The sequence below is a fragment of the Brassica rapa genome, chromosome A01 (assembly GCF_000309985.2).
Source record: "Brassica rapa cultivar Chiifu-401-42 chromosome A01, CAAS_Brap_v3.01, whole genome shotgun sequence".
NCBI classification, from domain to species: Eukaryota; Viridiplantae; Streptophyta; class Magnoliopsida; order Brassicales; family Brassicaceae; genus Brassica; species Brassica rapa.
The window spans coordinates 26,278,143-26,301,414 of NC_024795.2; the positions used below are offsets into that span (position 1 = coordinate 26,278,143).

At 37.0% G+C, this 23,272-nt stretch overlaps 4 protein-coding genes, 1 long non-coding RNA gene and 1 pseudogene across 10 annotated transcripts; 4 read left to right on the forward strand and 2 right to left on the reverse strand.

Moving 5' to 3' along the window:
• Window positions 1-1,131: 1,131 nt before the first annotated feature.
• LOC103845457 (telomere repeat-binding protein 3) lies at window positions 1,132-4,761 on the forward strand. 6 transcript variants are annotated; one of them, XM_033292487.1, is made up of 10 exons: window positions 1,132-1,317; window positions 1,348-1,378; window positions 1,713-1,821; window positions 1,893-2,562; window positions 2,629-2,802; window positions 2,934-3,013; window positions 3,098-3,339; window positions 3,414-3,728; window positions 3,815-3,878; window positions 4,321-4,761. In XM_033292487.1, exons 3-10 carry the CDS (start codon window positions 1,741-1,743, stop codon window positions 4,528-4,530), a joined length of 1,836 nt encoding a protein of 611 aa, XP_033148378.1. In that variant the 5' UTR covers window positions 1,132-1,317; window positions 1,348-1,378; window positions 1,713-1,740; the 3' UTR covers window positions 4,531-4,761. The 6 variants fall into 6 exon arrangements, with proteins under 6 accessions (XP_033148378.1, XP_009120573.1, XP_033148379.1 ...); XM_033292488.1 differs by having other exon boundaries at window positions 1,133-1,317; window positions 1,896-2,562; XM_033292494.1 differs by having other exon boundaries at window positions 1,154-1,378; window positions 1,714-1,746; window positions 1,781-1,821.
• On the reverse strand, window positions 4,602-6,178 carry LOC117134294. The gene is made up of 3 exons (XR_004458537.1): window positions 5,934-6,178; window positions 5,850-5,851; window positions 4,602-5,686 (listed from the first exon to the last, which is right to left on the reverse strand). It is a non-coding gene; the product is annotated as an uncharacterized LOC117134294 (long non-coding RNA).
• On the forward strand, window positions 5,318-16,096 carry LOC103846136 (DNA replication complex GINS protein PSF2). Its single transcript, XM_033292551.1, is given in 10 exon segments — window positions 5,318-5,513; window positions 5,601-5,646; window positions 5,649-5,862; window positions 5,943-5,973; window positions 6,053-6,115; window positions 6,118-6,150; window positions 6,254-6,409; window positions 6,498-14,054; window positions 14,275-15,506; window positions 15,587-16,096. Coding segments are annotated over 8 exon segments (624 nt in total). The 5' UTR covers window positions 5,318-5,453; the 3' UTR covers window positions 6,519-14,054; window positions 14,275-15,506; window positions 15,587-16,096.
• On the reverse strand, window positions 7,133-7,897 carry LOC103845485 (agamous-like MADS-box protein AGL97). The gene is made up of 2 exons (XM_033292540.1): window positions 7,373-7,897; window positions 7,133-7,339 (listed from the first exon to the last, which is right to left on the reverse strand). Exons 1-2 carry the CDS (start codon window positions 7,847-7,849, stop codon window positions 7,328-7,330), a joined length of 489 nt encoding a protein of 162 aa, XP_033148431.1. The 5' UTR covers window positions 7,850-7,897; the 3' UTR covers window positions 7,133-7,327.
• A 260-nt stretch (window positions 16,097-16,356) lies between the features above and the next one.
• Window positions 16,357-19,647, forward strand: LOC117134290 (annotated as a pseudogene).
• Window positions 17,903-23,268, forward strand: LOC103845514 (endochitinase CH25). Its single transcript, XM_009122384.3, has 3 exons — window positions 17,903-17,960; window positions 19,655-21,676; window positions 22,152-23,268. Exons 2-3 carry the CDS (start codon window positions 21,238-21,240, stop codon window positions 22,703-22,705), a joined length of 993 nt encoding a protein of 330 aa, XP_009120632.2. The 5' UTR covers window positions 17,903-17,960; window positions 19,655-21,237; the 3' UTR covers window positions 22,706-23,268.
• The last annotated feature ends 4 nt before the right edge of the window (window positions 23,269-23,272 follow it).

The window sequence follows — 23,272 nt, forward strand, 5'->3', positions numbered from 1 at the left end:
AGCCAAGAACTTTGTGGACAAAAAATATGCGTGGACGGAAGATGTGTGGATGAGAGATGCGTGGATGGGAGACGCGTGGACATGAGGTGCGTGGACGGGAGACGCGTGGAGCCACTTACACCACCACTGTAACTACCCTCACGTCTTACAGCACAGCCTCCATAACCACCACCGCTTCCACTGCGGTATCCATCGCTTCCTCCACCGTATCCACTACCACTGTATCTACCACCATCTCCTCCACTTGAGTAGCCACCTCCACCAACCACCACCATTGTATCCACACTCACGCCTTCCACCATCACCTCCATAACCACCACCGCCTCCATTGCGGTATCCATTGCTTCCTACACCACGGCCTTCATCGCAACCTCCATCGTTTACGGGACTAAATTTTGTTCATAGGAGAGATTGAGATCGAGGAATAGAGATCGAGATTCTGAGATTGAGAAATAGAGATTGAGATTCCGAGATTGAGATAAAAAGATCGAGAAAAGACAAAAGTGAAAAAGAGTATTAATGACAATTTCAGATGGAGAAGGTTAGGGTTCAATCTCTTTAATCTCTCATGTCTGAGTTCAACATCTGGATCTAGAAAATGTCAGGGGAGAAAATTTTTTCACGATTTTGTATAAATTGAAGAGATAAGGTTTGGTTATTAGTTAGAGAAAAAAAAATATTGTATTTTAGAAAAAAGTAAAAAAGCAAATCAATTTGGTTGGTTAGAAGAAAAAGTAAAGATGTTTCTTGTTGAGGGTTATATTAGTAAACTTAGCATAAAGAAAGTGTGTTGTATCACAATGTGACTCTGAGTGAAATTAATAAGACAAAATGTGTCTCTGAGGGTAAAAATTTCATCCCTAAAATTAAGATTCTTCTGACAAAACCCTATCTTCTTTTTTTTTAAAATGGTCCGAGAGAGAAGGGTGACCCCTCAACAACCGGTTAACCGGAGAGAGAGGGTTTAATAAAAACTGCGAGTGTAACCGTCAACAACCGGTTCCCCCCCTCAACTGCCTCATCCCCAAAAACCCCCATCGTCATTTGTGTGGTCAATAAAAAAAACTTTTTATTATTTATTTATACGAGAATATATTAAAAAAAGGGTTTTTGTTTTTGTGGGGGGTTTTTAATTTTTAATTCACGTCTCCCTCATCCTCTTTCTTTTATACGGACAAAGACATAACTCTTCCTTCTTTAAAATCTCAAGATTCTCGAAAACTCTCTGTATAGATCGATTCTAATTTCTCTCCTTTGTACATTATTTTATATCCTCAAACAAAAAAACATCAAATTGGTAATTGGAAGCTCTGTCTGCGTGATCTGTAATTGAAGTTGGCCTCGGATCGTGATCAAGGAGCTGGTGACGTTGATTTAGGTGAGTTTCGATCGAATCCGATCTGTGTTGAATTTCGATCCTTGTGTCTGATCTGGATTTCAAATTTCCGATTTAAATTCTTTACCGGGTCGGGTCGGGTCGACATAATTGGGAACTTGTCGGAGATCTGGTTGGGAACAGCCAATTTGTTCAGTTTGATGCTTTGTGTCCAATTTGATGTTTTCGAAATTATTGAATTATTGTGTGTTTGCGTGTTTATATCATATAACATTGGATCTGAAAATGTGTAACATTGTTTGGATTATACATATGCGTGCGTCTCAAGTTACGTTTAGTCTCAAGGTTAATGTTTTGTTTCGTGTTGTGTTGGTAGTTGTTTATGCATTAGCTGAGAGAGAGAGATGGTGTTCAAGAGGAAGTTAGAATGCGTCTCTGTTGGATTTGATTACCCCAATATCCCCAAGGCTCCTCGTTCATGCAGGGTATCATCTCATTCTCATCTTCTTGATCTGTCTCTCTCATGACTACTAACTCTCGGTTGATTTTTTTTTAGCAGAGGAAGGTCGTAAACAAGAGGACCGATGCAATGGACTTGCTGGCTTCTCTAGCCGGCAAGCTGCTAGAGGAATGCGAGAGTTCCTCAGCGTCTTCCAACGCGTTTGAAGTGAATACTCACGAGAATTGTCGTAAAGAGATTAAACAAGAAGACCATTTGAAATCTGAGTCCTCTGACCAAGGCAACTCTGTGTCAAGGCCTACGTATGAGAAGACGTGTGTGGTGAACAGCTTTTCGTTTCCTGATGACGGCATCTTGGAGCGAACTCCTGTGTGTGAGACCAAGAACGTTAAATCTGAAGGCGTCACTGAGGAGAGAGGTGATGTTATTGTGAATACTGGGTTTGAACAAGATGGAGGCTTGGGAGCTGATGCTTTCAACTTAGAGGATGCAACTGCGTTAGGTGTGCAGTTTCCGAAGTCAGTGTGCGTGGATGGTGATGTTAAATCACCATCTTGTCTGAATAAGACCTCTAATGGTTCCCTTGATAGACAAGGGAATCATACTAAGTTAGGTAGAGATGATGATGATGAAAAATTATATAGTTACCATAAGTTTAGCAGTAAGTTTAAGTCGTATAGGTCTCCTACCATTCGAAGAATAAGAAAGTCGCTTTCGTCTAAATACTGGAAACAAATGGCCAAGGACTTTGGACACTACAGAGCTGGTAAGTATTCACAACCTGGTTCACTGTGGTCTGCACTGTTTTGACTTTTTGATTTTGAATGTCTAGATGCTGGCGTAAAGGCTCTTTACCGCAAAAGGAAGTCGTGTTACGGATACAACGCATGGCAGCGTGAGACCATTTACAAGAGGAGAAGATCACCGGACAGAAGCTCGGTTGTAACTTCGGATGGTGGACTCAGTAGTGGAAGTGTTTCCAAGTTACCTGAGAAGCGTGATTCAGGTGTTTATTTATCTTATCTTAGCTGTTGTGGTCCTCAGTCAAAGGGTTTCCATGGTACTTGACCGGTTGATATATGTAACTAAGACATTTATAATATGGTTCTCATTTTTGTTTTGTTATCTCTGGTGCAGTGAAGCTAAGCATAAAGTCCTTTAGGATTCCAGAGCTTTTTATTGAAGTTCCAGAAACTGCAACTGTAGGATCACTAAAGGTACATTGGCAATGTGTATTTTCTTTCATTCTCTCGCATAACAGAGTCGTGAGTCGTGACCCTTGACCACCCTTTTGATTACAGAGGACGGTGATGGAGGCTGTCAGTGTTTTACTCAGCGGTGGAATACGCGTTGGTGTATTAGTACATGGAAAGAAGGTCAGAGATGACAAGAAAACTTTGTCACAGTCTGGGATCTCATCTGAAGAGAATCTAACCAACCTTGGGTTCACCTTGGAGCCTGGTCCCAGCAAAGCTCCTGTGCCTCTGTGTTCCCAAGATCCTCTTGTGTCACTGCCAATCGACCCTACAAACCTGTCTGAACGGTACTTACTAAATCGCTGTCTTTCTTTCTTCTTGAAGATTCTTAAGCAAAAGCGCTTGTTAATGATCTTTCCAGGTCTGCTGTCTCTCCCACGTTAGATACTGAAACTCCCCATCCTGATGACGTGGCTAATCCAGGAAACATTGTAGACAATAACCACCTCGAGTTAATTCCATATCAGAAGGAGATAACTGTTGATGAAGAAGAGCCTTCAACTGATCCAAAAGCGCTTGTTCCACTTCCAGCCTTGGAAGCTGAGGCGCTTGCCATAGTTCCTTTAAACCAGAAACCTAAGCGTACTGAGCTTGCTCAGCGCAGAACCAGGAGACCCTTCTCTGTGACAGAGGTGGAAGCTCTCGTACAAGCAGTTGAGGAGCTGGGGACTGGAAGGTATACATAGTTTTATGTGGTTTTGGTCGTGGTGTTAATATCAAAAAACTCAAAAAGCTAATGGTTCGATGTATCTCATCGCACAGATGGCGTGATGTGAAGCTACGTGCTTTCGAGGATGCAGATCATCGGACCTACGTGGACTTGAAGGTAAACACACCAAACGTGTAAATCTGGAACATATCTAGTCCTGGGCATATTATCCCAAAACCAAACCGAAAAAACCTAAACCGGACCAAAATTTACAAAAACTCAAAACGGTTCCTATTCTTCTAAATCCATAAATCCAAAACCGAATCGAGAATCAAACGGGTATCCAAATATTCAAAATATAATAAAAATATTATTTATTTTTAATTTATATATATGTTAAATATAATTTAAAAATAAAAAAATATCCAAAAGCTGAATATTTTTTCGGTTTAATTCAGGGTTTCGAGGGATTTTTGTTTTTTTGGCTTTAAATCCAAACAAAGCCGAACTATTTCTAGTTCGGTTCCACTTCGAGTTTTATAAGAAAATATAAATGCCCGGCGTTACATGTATCAATTATAACAGTAGATTAATGTTGCGAGAACATGTGATTTTACAGGATAAGTGGAAGACTCTGGTTCATACAGCAAGTATATCACCGCAGCAACGAAGAGGAGAGCCGGTGCCGCAAGAGCTGCTAGACAGAGTGTTGAGGGCGTACGGGTATTGGTCGCAGCATCAAGGGAAACATCAGGGGAGAGGAGGAGGAGCACACAAAGATCTTGACATGAACAGAGGTAGAGCTGTTGAAGCAGGTGTTTCAGTGTAAAAAATGGAGGCAAGTATTGGTGGGTGTACATATGGAGAACAATAAAATAAATCGTTAAACTCAGTTTCTGCAAAGATTAATTGTCTTTTTAATTCTCGCCTTTTCTCGCAAGTACATTTGTTGTTTTTCTTTCTTTCTGCTTTGGCATTTTGTAAATGACTCAACTGGGATGAGATTGGTCCCTGACAAAGTTTAGCTTTTCTTTGTTTTATTTAACATTGGTGATGTTGTGTAATATGGTCGGTCCAGACAAAGTGGTCCTGTAATAATTACATTCTCTTATGATTGTTTACCCTTTCCCACAAGTGAGATAACGTAAGCCGTATTGTGAGGCCTCACTTCTACCAACTTTTGTCCCAAGGGGACTGACTTTTCTTGTTAAACCACTCCATCACTGTTTCCTTGAGCTGCAAGCAACGTTGTATTGGTAGTAGTTAGCTACATGTCAATTCAACTAATGACCCTTCATCCTATCCGGAATCAGAATCTTTTCCCTCACTGAGATACCTATGGAAACTTCTAAATGCTCCGTTCTTGCTTTGATCAGTTTCGTTCTTGCTTTGATCAGTTTCGTTCAGCACATCATCGGCTGTATAGTCTCTCAACTGTTTCATTTATACTAAGATTCTTTGTTACTAAATTTGAAGCAACAATTAGCTGTATATGTAATCATGACGTGAAAAAGCCATCAACACAAAAGAGTTTTGATTCTTTAAGAAAACACAGCAAACACATGCCACATCTCTCGTGTGAAGAATCAGGTTTAAATTTTGTTTGGTTCACAATTTTTGGTTTGAGGTTGGTTCAATCAAAATATCGAACCAGGTTCTTCTCCTCCTCCTCCCCTTTGTTTGTATATTGTTTCTTCGTTTACTGTCTGCAATGATGTAATTGATTTTAGCATTTCACATCAGGTTGAGTTCATGGCAGAAGCCGAAATGGTGGAGATTGTTCCCAATATGAACCCGCTCAATTTCATCGCTGTAATCTCTCCACAGCTTTATAGAATCTTGAAACCATGTGGTGAAATTTTTAGTTAACCATATGATTAACTTTTGAACCGGTGACAGGGGGATTATGGTCGGTTCGTTCCTCAGATTCCAACGCAAGTGCCTCTGTGCTTGCAGTGGCACTAAAGAGGAGAGGCAAATGCACTCTCCGCCTTCCGGCGTGGTTGTCTGTTGGTAACATAAAAAAATTTCACATTTTTTGCAGATAACTTTTGAATGCAAATGGAAATTATATCATATGTGTACTAATTATTTTTAACTGTACTTTTACCTCTGTGAACTTGGACAATTTGACTCAGATTGCTAGACTTCTTTTTGATCAGTATGCGATTTTTAGAGACTACTTGTTTAGTTGCTCCCCCCCTTGCATCTTTAGTATTTGAAAAATCTCACTTTTGGCACTGCACGTCATGATATTCCAGACATGTATATGGTAACATCATACATTTGTCTCTCCCTTCTAAACCCATGTGTTTGTATCCTTTAGAACCGTTATCGAATTTTTGGTATAGGTGAGATCACTAGTCGAGGACATCAGAGATGTGCGGCTTCACACACTCGAGACTAACTTGGGATCATTCATTCATTTGTAGGTACATCTGCAGTGAAGGTTAGTGTTTTTTTATTGCCTCTTCTTGACGTTACCTTTTTCTCCATTACATCTCAAGAATGATTTCAATAATAAGTACCATAACCGAGTTATAAAAATGCAGATGCCTAATGTATCGGCAATGGAAGTGAACCTAGTCCGCCTATTTGTTAGAAGAGCCTTAGAAGAGTTTTATAAGCATGACAAGACGGAGGCTGATGCAGACGCAGACACTAGAAGGAGTAGTAGACAACCCCGTGAAGCTAACAATGAACCAAGGGTAAAATCCCATTCACACTTCCCACTCATGTTTTCTTTTTTTCTGTTTAAGAGACGACTAATACAAACCTCAACCCGTTGTTTTACAGAGACCTCTAAGGCAACGCTAAGGAGCTTCGAAATCTTCTGCGCCAATAGTTGTGGAGCTCCCTGGGAATTGAGAACATCAACAGTATCGACCTCTGTGTCTTCCTATTTGCCTTGTTTCTCTTGTTCGGTTACATACTCCGATATTTATCTAGCATCCTTGTACTTATGAGTGGTTCTGAGTATGATACTCAGTAGAGTTAGATTCTGGTGTGACTAGTTCACTTATGAAAATGTGTAACAGTAGACGAAATCCATATTGATTCAAGTGAAGTATATGGGATAAGCTAATGTCAGAGCAATATCTATGAACAGCCAATGTATTTGAAAAGTTTATCAACCCTGGTGCATGGATCTACTACCATTGAACTAATGATGAACTTACAATGTGATTTGTGAGTATTCTAATAAATGCTCCCCTATATTTGCCAATATAAGCTACATCAGGGACAGGTCAAAGTGACAATTGGTTCCCAACTCGCCTTGTGTGTTATGATCCCATCCCATAGAAAGAATGAACACAACTCATGTGTTTCAATATCTCAGGCTAAGAGCAACTAATGGTAATCACACTAACACCTAATAATATTTCAGTATAATGGATTGATAAACTCAAAAACCTTGCAAAGATTGTATAAAGAACCACAAAGAAGTCATAAGATTCATTGATGTTTTAATAAGTAGCACTATCAAGCTTTAGCTCTATCAACAGAGAATCCATAAGATAATCAAAAGTAAAAACATAGTCTTGACTCCAAATTAGCAACTAACTGTATATAACTTATAATTAAAGCCTAAAACGACGTCGCTGAACTTGAACATGCATCTGCAATTAGGGTTTGGATGCATCGTCCTGAGTCCCAGAGCCTTGACCTGTTTCACTTTTATACATCTCGAGTTGCTTCTGAAGTTTCTTCATCTCCTCCATCGCTGCCATAATCTCCACCGGATCCTTCGAATTAAGCAGCTTCTCATCTTCCCACCAGTAATACTTACACCAATCCTCATCCTCCTCTTCGTCCTCCTCTTCGTCGTCGTCCTCTGTTACCGGAACAGGAGGAGCAGAATCCTTGAGGAACTGTCGAACAACTCCTTCCGCAGACGGATACCCGAACGATTGCATCACCACGTTCGATTCGGAGGCGGGAGGTTTGATGAGGATCGCGATTCTCTGTGAAGGATCTTCCGCGACGAGTTTCGCTGCTTCGCGGAACAGATCGTCGCGCAGCTCCGCGAATCCTTTCTTCTTCTTCTCGACATTGGCACTACGTAGCTCTGAGAAATTAGCGGTGGGTCGCGATACTTTCCTCTTCTTCCTCTCTTCCTTGCCTTTCTTCTTCTCTGACTTCACCATTTCCGTCTCGCTCTTTCGTTTCGATTTTCACAGATATGTCTGGCTGCTTTTTGTTTTTGCTTTATATAGACGCCAGTAAACCGACTTCAAGTGAGAAAAGCCCATCGTAATCGACGATGCTTCTCCACGTGTACGGTGGAGATGATCTTTTTTTTTTTGAACAAACCCATTCAAATAATAATTAGGAACTAAAAGTCTTAAGAGAAATTGCATTGCATATACAAACATAACCCCTTAATTTGCAGCGATGGAAAGTATACTTTTTTGATGTCGTGTATTTTCGTATTGTCCATACTGTCCCTATTTATATTTTCAAAACTATCTGGTCTATATATATTTACAACGCATGAGAAACTGTGTTGTGTCAGGAGAAGCACGATAATCGATACATGCATTCTCTAGAAACTGACTCTCTTCATCTCCCTTCTCCCCCCAAATTATTTTCTTATCTGTGTCAGGAAAGTGATTTGCATTTTCCCAGAAAAAAAAAGCTTCTCTTTTGTTCTCCGTTTTCTTAGCATTTTCCTGAAGCCATGAAGAATGAATCGAATCTCAGAAAAAAAACTGTTACTTTAGCCCTTTTAATTTTAAAGGTAGATCCTTGCTCTCGTTTTGTTTTTTTTTGTTTTTCACTTTACTGATAAGGTTTCTGAGTTTATTCATCTGCTTTGCTTTATGTTCGTCTTCAGTCTCGTAGGAATCTACACCTTTTGCTTAGTTCTTCTGTGGATTTTGTTTCAGATAAATATTTTGTTTCATTGCTTTGCAACTTCGGAGCAGAGGAGGATCTTCTTCTTATCATGTTTTTTGTTGCCAAAGATGTTTGTATCCTGTGATATATGTGAAGTAAAATATGCATCTCTAGAAACATGAGTTTTGCCATTTCAAAATAAAGACAGTCAATTGTTCAAATAGCCGTATAACACAAATCTTAAAACCAGCTAAACATTGAGTGTACGGTTATGTCGGAGGATAACTTTGCTAACTTATGATTGATGTTCTCAAAAAATTTAACCATTCACGTTTTTATATAGATCGTACGTGGACTATTTTAAATTATATATTTTTATAAAAAAATATATTCTTCTAGTGTTCAAATAGCCGGTAAACAAAGCTATTGTTAGCAAATCACTGTTTATATACATTGTTAGCCAGCTAAAGTAACAAATATATTGCCTGAAAAGATTTGATTTGAATATGTAAAAATATTGAGCATGTGATGGTCTATTTCTGATGGTTTCATTTGCTTTGTAACTTCAGAGCAGAGGAGCATCTTCTTCTTATCATTTTTTTTGTTGCCAAAGATGTTTGTATCTGTGATATATGTGAAGTAAAACATGCGTCTCTTGAAACATGAGTTTTGCCATTTCAAATTAAAGACAGTCAATTGTTCAAATAACCGTATAACACAAATTTTAAAACCAGCTAAACATTGAGTGTACGGTTATGTCGGAGGATAACCTTGCTAACTTATGATTGATGTTCTCACAAAATTTAACCATACATGTTTTTATATAGACCGTACGTGGACTATTTTAAATTATATATTTTTATAAAATAAAATATTTTTTTAGTGTTCAAATAGCCGGTAAACATAGCTATTGTTAGCAAATCACTGTTTATATATATTGTTAGCCAGCTAAACTAACAAATATATTGCATGAAAAGATTTGATTTGAATATGTAAAAATATATTTGTTGGCCGGCTAAACAAACAAATGTTAACCGGCTAAACTAACAAATACGTAAACATTAGTAACTCATGTTAGATGGTTAATTATTATATTATCTTTTCGTATCTAACAGATCTCCATAAGGATACCAAGACGAACTGGATAAAGAAAATCTGCTTTGAAAATACAGAACAGTAATGTGATGCGAGACTATTAGTTAGTGTGATCATAATCTTTTGATGTCATTCGAAACCTTAAGGTTTGAGAAAAAAGCGATATCGGAGGTTTTGTGGTGAGAGAGAGAACAAGAAATTTTGAATAAAATAATACTTTTTGAAAGAAGGAGATTAGAAAGCTCATGTGTAAAATGGAGAAAAAGAGAGAAAAGTAAGCGAGAAGAGAGAGAGAAAACAAAATAATAATTTGTATAAAATAGTATTTTTTGAATATAGACCCAAACAATTATAAACGGTCCGCTGTATATATATGTTTCCTAATCATTACTTGCATGCCATAACTGCAAAACCCTTTCTGCTTCTCGGTGTAAAAAGAATAGCTATAGGGTTATCAATGTCTTTTCTCACCTATCGAAGCTGGGCCTTACTTCTGGGCTGTACATTTTTCCATTTCCGCAAATTCTCACTCTTTCTATATTTACGGTGCAAATCGCTCAAGTCTTAATCAAATTCGGTTTAAATCTGTGATGTGACGTCTGTGAATAATGTTTTAATTTTTTTTTCATATTTATCTCTACAAAAATAAAATAAAATAAAGTACTTTTATGAACAAAATAAGGGAAAAAATAATTGAGAGTGTTTTAGGAGTACTTTAACATTTAAAAATGGAAAATTTCCATATTAATATACAACTTTTAATTATGATTTCCAACTTACTAATACACAGAGATTTAAAGTAAACGATCGACCTAATTTTTTTGGTTTTTTAATATATTTACTAAATTCCGCGAAAGCTATTTATTTCGAATCGTTAACATGATTGTCGATTCTGTAGACACAGTAAACAAAAAAGTTAAATAATTGTTTAGAGCTAAACCATGGTAAGTAAACTAACTATACACTGTAAAATTCTCAAATGATATCGGCGTCTAGTTGGCCTAGTGGTAAAGAGGTTACGGCTGTAACTACTGATACACAGATTCAATTTGCAGTGGGAGAAACTATTTACAAAGTTTGGGTTTCCTCTAAAGAGATAAAGTCACCTTTTTAACCAATTATTCATCCTTTATCAATTAAAAATTACCTTCAATAAGGCTTTTTCAGAGGAACAAAAAACAGTTGGATCAAACTACTACAAGTTGAGGAGATGTGTGACAAAGTAGATGATGAGCCTGGTAGTTGTTTTCCCTTCAAGAGTTAAGACAGTAGAAGTAGCAGATGATGGAGAGATTATGATAATGCTTGTAAACTGAGTCTGCAAATATAGAGCTACACTGAGTAGTAGTATGCTGTATGCCTGTACCAGACGCAGAATGGTAACTCATAGTGGAATCAATAGTGAGATCCCATGTGACCAGATGCAACTGCCTAGATCTAGTTTATCTACTTATCACTAATTAGTGTTCCTTTAGCTAGGTACAAAGTCCGAATCTCTACTAGTGACCAAATAAATACTCTATTATCCTTTAAAGAGACTACACGCAGCCCACATGGATAGAGATAGGACCAAGTCGAAATGCTTAGAGCAGCTCCATCGGGAGCTCTAGCAAGGGGTTTCAAAAAAATAAAGGCCCAAAAATAAATGAAAAATAGAAAGAAAGAAGAGAACCGGTAATTAACTTGGCATTTTTAGGATTTGTTAGAACCGCTACGTGGTTATTTTTAATTGGACAGATTCTACTACTCTCTCTCTCCTTCTTCGGGGTTTCCGTCGAAACCCATATTTTTTTTTCTTTCTTCCTCTTTCACTACAAGAAAAGATGGATATTGTGACTAATTTTTGTGTCAAAATAGTTTGTCACAATATTGTGACGAATTGTTAACTAACTTGTGACCAAGTTATTACGTTACTAAATGGTAACTATTTAGTCATAATATTGTGACTTAATTTTAAGTAACAAAATAATGTCACAAATGATGAAGAATTAGAGACAAACAACTTGTCATAAATATTGCTATAAATTATGCGAGCAAAATGTTATTAATTTTACAATTTCAATGTCTGTAATTATGCCATCAACGTAACCGTTATGAAAAAGAAAAAAACTCATCATGTTTTATGACTATTTTTAGTTACAATGAAAGCACGTGAGTATTTAAAAATATATCATACTCAGAAAAAAAAATTCTCTTAATTTCAAAATTAAGCCATTATCTCTATCTTTAACATAAAAACATGATTTTCTCTGAAATAGTGACCAAAACTCAATTCTAAACATGCATATAACTTATATAAAATCAGATTTGAAAATTCATATAAGAAATTAAATGTTGACAAGAAAATATAATCATATAAAAAGTTCATATTTAAACTACAAATTTTCATTGTATGCATGAACTTTTATAGCCTAGCTATTAAACTTAAGTACATAAGTTTGAAAATGATTCTCCAGTTGTGAATGTCGATTCTGTTCAAGTCGAGACGTTAACAAATCTACATGGCCAAGCAGAGTACCTTGATGATGTGAGTGATCATAATGATAAATCTTGGATCAGATGAGGAAGATGGAAATTCAGATATTGAAGTTTCGGAACAGAGTCTGATTAAACTGGTCGTTGTTTGTGTTTTATTTTGATTCAAGATTTATATTTCAGCATTTTTTTTTTACTTAAACCCCTATTTAACTTAATATTTTTTGTTGCGTTCATTCTGTTAAACAACGATTCTTGGAAATGATGGATTGCAACAAAGGTTATATCGTTAGTTGGACTAATGGATTGCCACGTAACTGTTATCATTTTCAAGAAAGTAGATTCTCGTATACAATCTACTTGGACAGCCATTATAACTCTTCATGCTTATATACTTTGATAAGCTGTTGTTTGAGACATTGGTAGTAATTAATTACAGTCAAGGCTTTATGCTTCATAAGCTTGTTTGAGCTGCTACTTCAAGTAATGATTTCCTTTCTGCTCTAGGTTAAGTAACTAATATGATTTCGTTATTTCAAATTTCATATTTTAAAATATATATATATATATTATCAAGTTATATTATGTTTTTAAAATAAAAAGTAAAAACTAAAAAAAAATAGTAGTTAAAAAAATTATTTAAAAATAATAATTTTTTTTTAACATTGTCTGCAAAACACTAAACCCTAAACCATAAATCCTAGATCTTAAACCCTTGGATAAACCTTAAACCCTTGAATAAATCCTAAACTCTAAATTAAAAACACTAAAATACTAAACCCTAAATCCTAAATCATAAACCCTAAACCCTAAACCCTAAACTCATGAGAGTTTTAGTATTTAGTGTTTATGATTTAAAGTTTAGGGTTTATCCAAAGATTTAGGGTTTATCCAAAGATTTAGGTTTTAGGGTTTAATGTTTTGTTGAAAATGTTAAAAATAAATATTTTTTACATTCTTTTTTTTTGTAATTACTAATATTTTTTATTTATTTTTTACTTTTTTTTATTTTAAAAACATAATATATCTTGATAATATTTTTTTTTAAGATATTATATTTAAAATAACGAAATTCTATTGGTTGGTGAATTTACTCGTTATTTCACTAAAAATGTTTGTTACTTTTTGTCATTATCTATGATTTATTTAAGCTACATAGTTTTCTTATTTTCATTAAGTAAATATTTTGTGTTAAATAACCACACGTCTTAAAATTAGATAGTGGGTTTCTAAATTTTTTAATCAAGCCGCCTTAAATTTTGTTAGTGGAGGCATAAAATTTTCATTATACCGCTTAGTGTTGCCAAAAAATTCACGATCCATTAAAACCCCCAAAAGATTATCTCTCTAGATATCTCTTTTATTTGTTTCTCTCTCGGTCTCTTTGTCGTCTTTCTTACGTTTGGTTTGTTTCCAGTTAAAAAGGTAATTTATACTTGATTCTGGATTTGGATTTGGAGTTGAATTGCTAAAACTGTATCAAAGTTTTGTATCATGATTTTGCTAACCTTAACGTAATTGTTCGCATCCATCACCATGCTTTTGTAATGAAAACTCAGATATTATGGTCTTAGCTTTATTTTAACGCTGAGTAACTGATTTTATGTTTCTTATCTAATTCTGTAATGGTTTTATAATTCATTCATCATCTTTGCTATACTCTTTCTCAGAAAAAGTTTAATTGGGATGCTTCGATCAACTATTCAGTTGAAAAGGAGTTTAAGAAATTTGTTGCATATCGCCTCATTAGAAAGAAAGGAGGAGTAAAACCTAACTGGATTTTGTCTGACTATTGGACCACTATGCAAGCTTATTGGGCAACACCGAAAGCAAAAAAAAACGAGTGCTAGTGCATGTGCTTTTCGATTGTCTGATCGCAATGGTTTAGGTTCGCATCGACATAGAGCGGGTTTATGTTCCTATGCCAAAGTTCAAGATGTGATGGTAAGGTTTATATTTCCATTCTAGTTTCTGATCACTTGTATTATTTCTTTTCTAATTTGTAATTGTTTTTGTTCTCATGTGCTTTTGTTTTTGTTCTCATGTTTTGTCATTTTGATAATGGTGAGACTGACTATCAGTACATCTTGTAGTATTTATTTATTGTAGTTACAGTTATTGTAGTGCTTTTGTTTTTGTTCTCATGTTTTGTCATTTCTATTAGGCTGTTGGAATGTCTAAACAGGGACGTGTCTTTGGACTTGGAGCATTACACAATAAAGTTTTACCAGCTTGTGATGTTTCGTGGAATGCACGCGAAGCTTCTGAAGAAGTTGAAATTTTAACACAAAGATTGCAAGAGGTGGAATCAGAACTAAAACAGAGCTGTGAAGAGAATCTGCAGTTTCAGAAGAGACTTGAGAATATGGAGACTCTTGTTCAGTCTATCACAAATCTAAGTGCGTAGACTTGGATCCACCACCAGAGATTTCCACTTTCCATGAAGCTTACGTTCACTCCATGTTTTTAATATCTTTTATTATGTATTTTGTTAAGACTATTTCATGTGATTATCTTTGTGAACCTATCATTGTTATTTGATTTTGATGTTAAGTTTTTTTGGTATATTAATGGTAATGTTTTTAGTGTTTCATCGTATATTATATATAATATTTATATAATTAAAACTGATGTTGTAACTACAATATGTGACTAATTTGCCACTGTTTTTTTCACTCTGTTAGTCATAATATGTTACAAGATTAGTAACAATAAAACGTCACAAATTAAAGGATTTTTTGACAATTTCATTACCATCTTTCGGTAGCTAACTGTGACGAATATGCGACATAATTTTGGTCAGAATATGTTACTAATGGGTAACACATATTTGGTAACAACTTGTGACAAATCTGTGGCTTAACTTTGGTCACAATTTGTAACGTATTTATGACAATTTAATTAGTAACAAATTGTGTCGTTTTTGTGACTTTGACATTTTGTTACAATTGGTGACAAATTTGTTACTGTGGTTAACGGTCACTAAAATCGTGACGATTTTGACACGTAAACTGAATTGTGACCATTTTATTGTGACTTTTTATAATTTGTCACAAATCGGTCACAATAGAAAATTTGTGACGAAAAAAAAAATATATTGTGACAAATATTGTGGTAGCAATATTCATATTTTCTTGTAGTGTTTTCTTTATCTCTCCGTCTATGGCGATTCTCTGACGATCTCTGGAAGGATGAAACTCCGATGAATGATCGGTCATCTTCTTCTTCTCATTTTGCAAGGAAGAAAGCTCTCTTCGTCCTCTCGTTGCCTGTCTCGACAGATCTTCACCGAACAGTCTTCTTCTTCTTCTCACCGTTGAAAACGAAACCGTTGGATTCGATCATGGATTTGGATAGATCGAAAACCAAATCTCCAAAGGAACTCACAGCGATCTGGTACGATGTTTACTTCACCCCTCTGTCCTCTAAAGCGTCTTTGATGACTTTCAGATTTGCTGATGGTTTTATTTTGGCAGTATCACTTGAGACGAGGGCATATTGGGATCACTATGAAAGCTTCTCACTTCATCGCTTGGTCGAGCGTGCTTTTGGGGTCCTGCAAGCTCGATTTGCTATTGTCAAAAATCCTGCTCTTTTGTGGGACAAAGTAAAAATTGGAAAAATAATGCGAGCATGTATCATTTTACATAATATGATCGTGGAAGATGAACGAGATGGACACACTCTGTATGATCTATCAGTTTTCGAACAGCCGGAATCAAGCCGAAGTTCACAAGTCGATCTCAACTTTACATCAGGGATGCCTTCAAATGTCGAGAATATTATGAGCATGCTGACCATTCGGAATGAAGTCCGAGATAACAAAATACATCAACGATTGAAAGCTGATTTGGTTGAGAATATATGGCAAAAATTTGGAACACATCAACATTTCAACTAATCGGTTTTTTCTCGTTCACGATTTGTATTTGTATTTTTAATATGTTTTCATGTCATTTTTATTAAAACTTTTATGTATGCTTTTATTTTAAATTATTTTACTTAAGAATTTTTTTTTAAAAAAAATTAAAATTTAAAGAACCTCAATGGAGGTTCTACCAATGGAGGATGAAAAAATTAAATAGATTAACAAGGGTTCTAAAGCTATCAAATCACACAATTAAACATTAATTTAATCTAAAGAACCCCTAATGGGTTCTAATTGATGGAGGTGCTCTTATTGTATATTATATGGAGAGATAGATCATATTATGTACAGTAGTTGCATGCACGTAGCCAACTAATGTACATAATTAGTATAGATAATTTTCACATAGGTTTCTTCGAGATTATTAATACCATAATTATGGAAGAAAAAATTAGAATAGGAAGAGAAACCTTATAATAATTAATTAAACATGTGTATAATTTACTCTCGAGTCATTATTATTAAATTAAATGGGAGTCTTTTCTCCAATTCGCTACCTTAATTCATTCTCGAGATCTCCATTTCTTATTTTATTTTGTGAATAAGTTTATCGCAAACCCACCATATTCCACGATCACATATCAAACTATGAAAAATACAAAATTTGATGTGATTAAATTTAACATTTCATTGAATGTATATTTGCATAGTAGTAGTATATATACCTCCTACTTTGCCTCAGTAATAAACCATCAAACTCAGAGCTAAATTAATGAAGACTTCACTACTTCTCTTACTCATCATCTTCTCGTTTCTTTTATCTTTTTCCTCGGCCGAGGAATGTGGTCGACAAGCGGGTGGTGCTCTCTGCCCCAACAATCTATGCTGCAGCCCGTTCGGATGGTGCGGTGACACCGAACCTTACTGTAAGCGGCCTGGCTGCCAAAGCCAGTGCACTCCTGATGGTCATCCTCCTCCTCTTCCTCCTCCTCCTTCACCTCTCCTCCTGATCCCACCGGCGGTCTTACTGATATCATAACAAGATCTCAGTTCGATGACATGCTTAAACATAGGAACGACCCCGCTTGTCCCGCTAGAGGTTTCTACACTTACGAAGCCTTTATCACCGCGGCTTATTTCTTCACCAGCTTCGCCAGAGGCAGCGACACTGCCGCGAGGAAGAAAGAACTCGCCGCTTTCTTTGGTCAGACTTCCTACGAATCCACTGGTCATCCAAAAAACACTTCGATATACACGTGGGGTTACTGTTACAAGGAAGAGATGAATCCTCCTTCAGACTACTGTTCACCGAGTGACACGTGGCCATGCATACCTGGCAAGCGCTACTACGGAAGAGGACCTGTGCTGCTGCAGGGGAACCACGAGTACGGAGCGTACGGACAAGCCCTTAACGCCGACTTACTCAACAACCCTGACCTTGTCTCTAACGACCCAGTGATAGCTTTCAAAGTCGCGATTTTATTCTGGATGAAACCTGTGCCTCCAAAACCGTGGAGCCACGGCGTGTTGATCGGTTTATGGAGGCCTTCAACGGTAGACATTGCGGCCGGGAGATTACCGGGTTACGGTGTGATAACGAATATCTTCAACGGTAGAATAGAGTGTGGACATGGCTATGACTCAAGAGTTGCTGATAGATTATCTTAGGAGCTGACCCCGGAGATAATCTTGATTGTTACAACCAACGGCCATTTGATCCTGTAATTTGTCCCTCGACGCTGCTATTTAATAAAGAGTGATATCCAGCAACTTTGTACCGGAAAATAATAAGGGTTTAATTTTCAAACTAAATAAGAACTCCTTATATCGCAAGATATGGAGTTATATTTTCGACTTTTGTTACATAAAGTTGGAATGGGCTTATAAATCCAATCTGTGATATTTAGATTTTTGTTCAAAAAAAAATTTATACTTAAATTTATTTTCATATTTATCTCTACAACAACAAAGTTGAAATGAAAGTTGAAATTCTTAGAGCATCTGCATCAGTGAACCCCATAAAAAGAGTTCACAAAGTATTTTTTATTATTATTTTTTTTTCTGTTTGATTTTTGTTTAAAAAAAAAAAAATTAACTAATTGGACCAATCGCGGGCCGCCACGTGTTGTGGGACCCGCGCTACAGTGATGAACCAGGTTTACTGGGAAGTGCTGGGGAGAGACAGGTTCATCACTATTCATTATTTTAATTTTTTTTTTTTTTGGAATCTATGTGAACCCCCCATAAGTTCACTAATGGGGGTGCTCTTACTTGGCAAATATGCCCGGGACTCATCTTTCTTGACTTGCACGGTTCCTGCCTCGGCGTCCCATGGTTGGAGAAGCATCATTGCTGGCAGGGAACTCCTGAAGAAAGGACTGAGTTGGGTGGTCGGAAATGGCGAATCGATTAGAGTTTGGGAGGACCCATGGCTCTCCTTTGTGACGCCGTCTCGGCCTATAGGTCCTCCGCCGGAGTTTGCTTACTCTCTCCGAGTCAGCGATCTACTCTGTCCCCTATCAAATCAATGGGACATCAACAGAATTAGGGAACATTTACCACAGTATGAGGATTGTATTCTGAGGAACCAGTGCAGGCCCGTCTCTAAACTCCTTGGTTTGGTTACCGGAGAAGAATGGAGCCTACTCTACCAAGTCAGGGTATGCGCTGGGAATTCTGGATAAATGGGCATGGGAGAAGGACCAACAACCATTGGAGTGGCAAAAGCATATACGGAGCGCCAAGACCATCCCCAAGATCAGAGAATTCCTTTGGAGAATCGCAAAGAAAGCAATTCCAGTGAGCGAGAATCTTAGTAAACGTAGAGTTCCTCCCTTCAACTGTAAGCGATGCGGAGCACATGAGGACGACCTCCATGTTTTTCTTACTTGCCCTTTTGCAGAGGAGGTTTGGAACCTGCTACCGGTGCGCATCAGACCGGCCGCCTCGCTGCTGTCAATGGCGGAACTCATTAAAGCTGGATCAATATATACCCCTCTTCCACCATCTGGCCTCTCTGATCCTTTGTGGCCTTGGGTGTTATGGAATCTGTGGAAGTCCCGGAACAAGCTAATGTTTGAAAACAGAGTGTTCTCGGTGCAGAGACAGATTTGAAGTGTATTCTGGATGCGAAGGAGTGGTCCTCAGCGCAAGACCATCGGGATCGGAGATCTCCGGCGCACCCCCACCGTCTTTTCCACCTGATGTGCTCGTGTGTAAAGTCAATGCAGCGTGGGACAGTTCTTCTGGTGGCTGTGGAATTGGAGGCATTTTCTCAGGAAATAACCTCAAGCGCATTCCGAACCTGAGCGAGCCTCGCTCTCATGTATCTTCAGCTCTTATGGCAGAGGCCATAGCTGTTCGCCTCACGGTTGTTACAGCCGTCTATTCAAACGTCCGATCCCTGGCCGTTCTAACCGATTCGCTCTCCCTCGTCTCTCTACTGAAGAAGGAAGCTACTCAACCTGAACTGTTCGGTATCATGTTTGATATTTATCATGCTTTGTCGTACTTTGATCGGATTTCTTTTCACTTTATCTCTAGGACCTTTAATGGTGAGGCTGATTTGGTGGCAAAATCTGCTCTCATTCTGTTTTCTGTAAACTCCTCTGTTGGAGGATAACTCTTTATGTTTGAATGAATGAATGCATTGTTGTTTGACCAAAAAAAAAAAAAGCAATCAAAGTAAATTCATTATATCAATATAAAAAGGCAACTAAAAATGAAAAAAAAAACTTACTTTTTCCCTTTTCAAATAGAAACATTAATGTTCTGTTGAAATCAGTACTAAATTTTTATAGTTTTAGTGTAGTACACCGTTCTAGAGAGAAAATGATATTGGTGTTACAAATATCTTAACCATGGCTATGTACATTTTTGTAGCCAAATTCCTTGTTAGATTTTATAGCCAAATAGGCAGAAAACCAGTCCTTGAAACTGTCACTAGTAAGCAATGAAACAATTTGTACCTCGTTGCTATATATCATCTGTATATTTATTCTTGCTACTATGTTGCTAGTTGGCTTTAAACATGATCAGTTCGTTGTTAAACACTCGCCGAGTGGGAGAGGCCCCTCAGTCCCCTACTAGACTCATCATAGAGTTTCGGATAAACTGATTTGAAATAGAATATCTTCCTTGAGAAGGAAAGTGGATAGCAAACATGAAAAGGCCATGGAAATGTGGTTTGGAAGCTGATGATTGTTTCATTTTTTTCTTCTCTTTTTTCCATATAGACTTTTTCTTTTAATTTATAAATAGCATTAGGTTCTACAAAAGTTTTTGAAGTGAATAAATTTAAAATTCTTTCGAAAAAAAAAACAGATGTCTTAACCCATTCTGACATTCAAGTTTCTACAGGATTAATAAAAGTCGTCACCAAGACATTTCTTTACATGATTAACGGTAATCTGTATTGATAAAAGATGAATAATTAATTGTTAATCGCATTAGAAACAAAATAAATGGAACTTCACATAGGCTTAATAGTTCGCTTTTTCAGGAAGAATAAAACTTGGATCATACTACTAAAAAAGTTAAGAGATGTGTGACAAAGTAGTTGATTTCCCTTTAAGACAAGAGAAAATAAGCAGATGATGGAGATTAAGATTAATGCTTTGTAAACCGAGTCTCCAAATTCAGAGCAATCAAGGAGATACAAGTATTCCCATGTATATGCAACGAATTGCCTATATCCAGTTTATCTATTTATCATTAATGTTTATCTAGCTAGGCGTGAAAGTTAGATAAGATCTCTTCTAATCCAAATAAATACTCTATTATCTCATTTTAAAAGAGACATCAAACAGCCCACATGGATGTAGTCAAAGTGTTTATTGTGTATTATACGTAAAGAGACATTTATATTATTATGTACAGTAGTTGCATGCACGTAGGTTTCGTCGAGATTATCAATACAATAGTTTTAACCATGACTCATTGGGAAAAATCATTAGAATAGGAAGTGAAACCTTATAATAACTAATTAAACATGTGTATAATTTCGTCTTGAGTTATTATAAAATTAAATGGGAGTCTTTCGTCCAATGCGCTACCTTATACTAATTCATCTCGAGATCACAATTTCTTCTTCTTATGTGTGAAAAATTTGATCGTGAACCCACGATACTCCACGGACGACGGTCACATATCTTATAACTGTGGATTAAATTTAACATTCATTGATTGTATATTGCATAGTATAGTAGTATAAATACCCCCCTACTTGCCTCAGTAAGAAACCATCAAACTCAGAGCAAAATGAAGAGTTTACTACTTCTCTTACTCAACTTTTTGTTTCTTTTATCATTTTCTTCAGCCGAGCAATGTGGTCGACAAGCGGGAGGTGCTCTCTGCCCCAACAATCTATGCTGCAGCGAGTACGGATGGTGCGGTTCCACCGAAGCTTACTGTGCGCTGCCTGGCTGCCAAAGCCAGTGCACTCCCAGTGGTCCTCCTCCTCCTGGTCCTCCTCCTCCTGATCCCACCGGCGGTCTTACTGATATCATTACAAGATCTCAGTTCGATGACATGCTTAAACATAGGAACGATGCCGCTTGTCCCGCTAGAGGTTTCTACACTTATGATGCCTTTATCACCGCCGCTAAATATTTCCCAAGCTTCTGCAACAATGGAGACACTGTCGCAAGGAAGAAAGAGCTCTCCGCCTTCTTTGGTCAGACTTCCCACGAAACCACCGGTAAGCCCTGATTATGTTTCATCTTTTTCCAAAAACAATAAGTTTTATGTTGGTATGGTGTGTTATTCCTCAAGTCCTACAAACGGAATGAATGTCTGAAATTTTCATAATCTTCAAAAGAAAACAATTTAAATATTTAGTACAAAAATATAACAGATTTTATTTTATTATTTTCAAAACAATATTTTCCCAAACACCAAAAGCAAACACAATTATTTATATTATATACTATATATAAGCTACCATTTGCCAATAAATACTATAAACTTCACGTAAATTAAAAAAAAAAACATTTTAAATTTTCAACGCGTTATATCCCAAACTATTCTTAACACGTCAATCATCGTTATCTGTTTTAACAAATAAAGAGTTTTGAGTATTTTTGTAATAAATATTTAAATTGTGAGTAAATAAATAATGTGTTAGACTAAGTTGTGAGTAATATATTAATGAAATGGATGTTTGGATGTTGAAGGTGGGTGGCCAACAGCACCAGACGGACCATATGCATGGGGATACTGTTTCAAGGAAGAGGTGAGTCCTTCTTCAGACTACTGTCAACCGAGCGGACAGTGGCCATGTGTACCAGGCAAACGTTACTACGGAAGAGGACCTATGCAGCTGTCATGGAACTACAACTACGGACAGTGTGGAGCAGCCATTGGAGAAGACTTACTCAACAACCCTGACCTTGTCTCCAACGACCCAGTGATCTCTTTCAAAGCCGCGATTTGGTTCTGGATGACTCCTCAGTCTCCGAAACCTTCATGCCATGCCGTGATCAACGGCCAGTGGCAGCCTTCACCCGCAGACATTGCGGCCGGGAGAGTACCGGGGTACGGTGTGACAACAAATATCATTAACGGTGGATTAGAGTGTGGACATGGCCCAGACACAAGAGTCTATGATAGGATTGGGTTTTATCAGAGGTACTGTGGCATCTTTGGAGTGAATACTGGAGATAACCTTGACTGTTACAACCAAAGGTCCTTTGCTTCTTTTAAATCCTTTCTCGACGCTGCTATGTAATAGCAGCAGGTAACCTTAATTGATAGGTTACAATCAAAGGTCCTTTGCTTCTGTTAACTCCTTCCTCGACGCTGCTATGTAATAGCAGCAGCTTTGTATCTGAAAACAATAAGGGAATACCCAACTAAATAAAACGGAGGAGATATATTTGCGATGTTTGCTATACTATATGAAAGTTGAAATGGGCTTTAAAATGGGCCTCAATAGACAAATCAGGATAGATTTTTATGGTCGGTTTCAAGTGCCGACAGGTTTCGCATAACGTGTCGCTATCTCCAAACATCGTTTTCGAGTGAAACTGAAACCTTAGCGTAGTGTATATAGTATAAGGTTTGGATACAGTTACCGGTTAGATCGAATTAAACCGGTCCAAAACTCTAATAGCCACCTTTTTCTTATGAATTACAAGACCAAATTCAAAATCGAACCAGATCTGAACATTAATTATAGAATTATACAAATACTTTCACCCGAAATTTAAATATGAACTAAAATTAAAACTGTACCAACTAAACCAAACCGTATCCCAAACCGTAATTTTGACATTTCGACGACTGAAAAAACCGA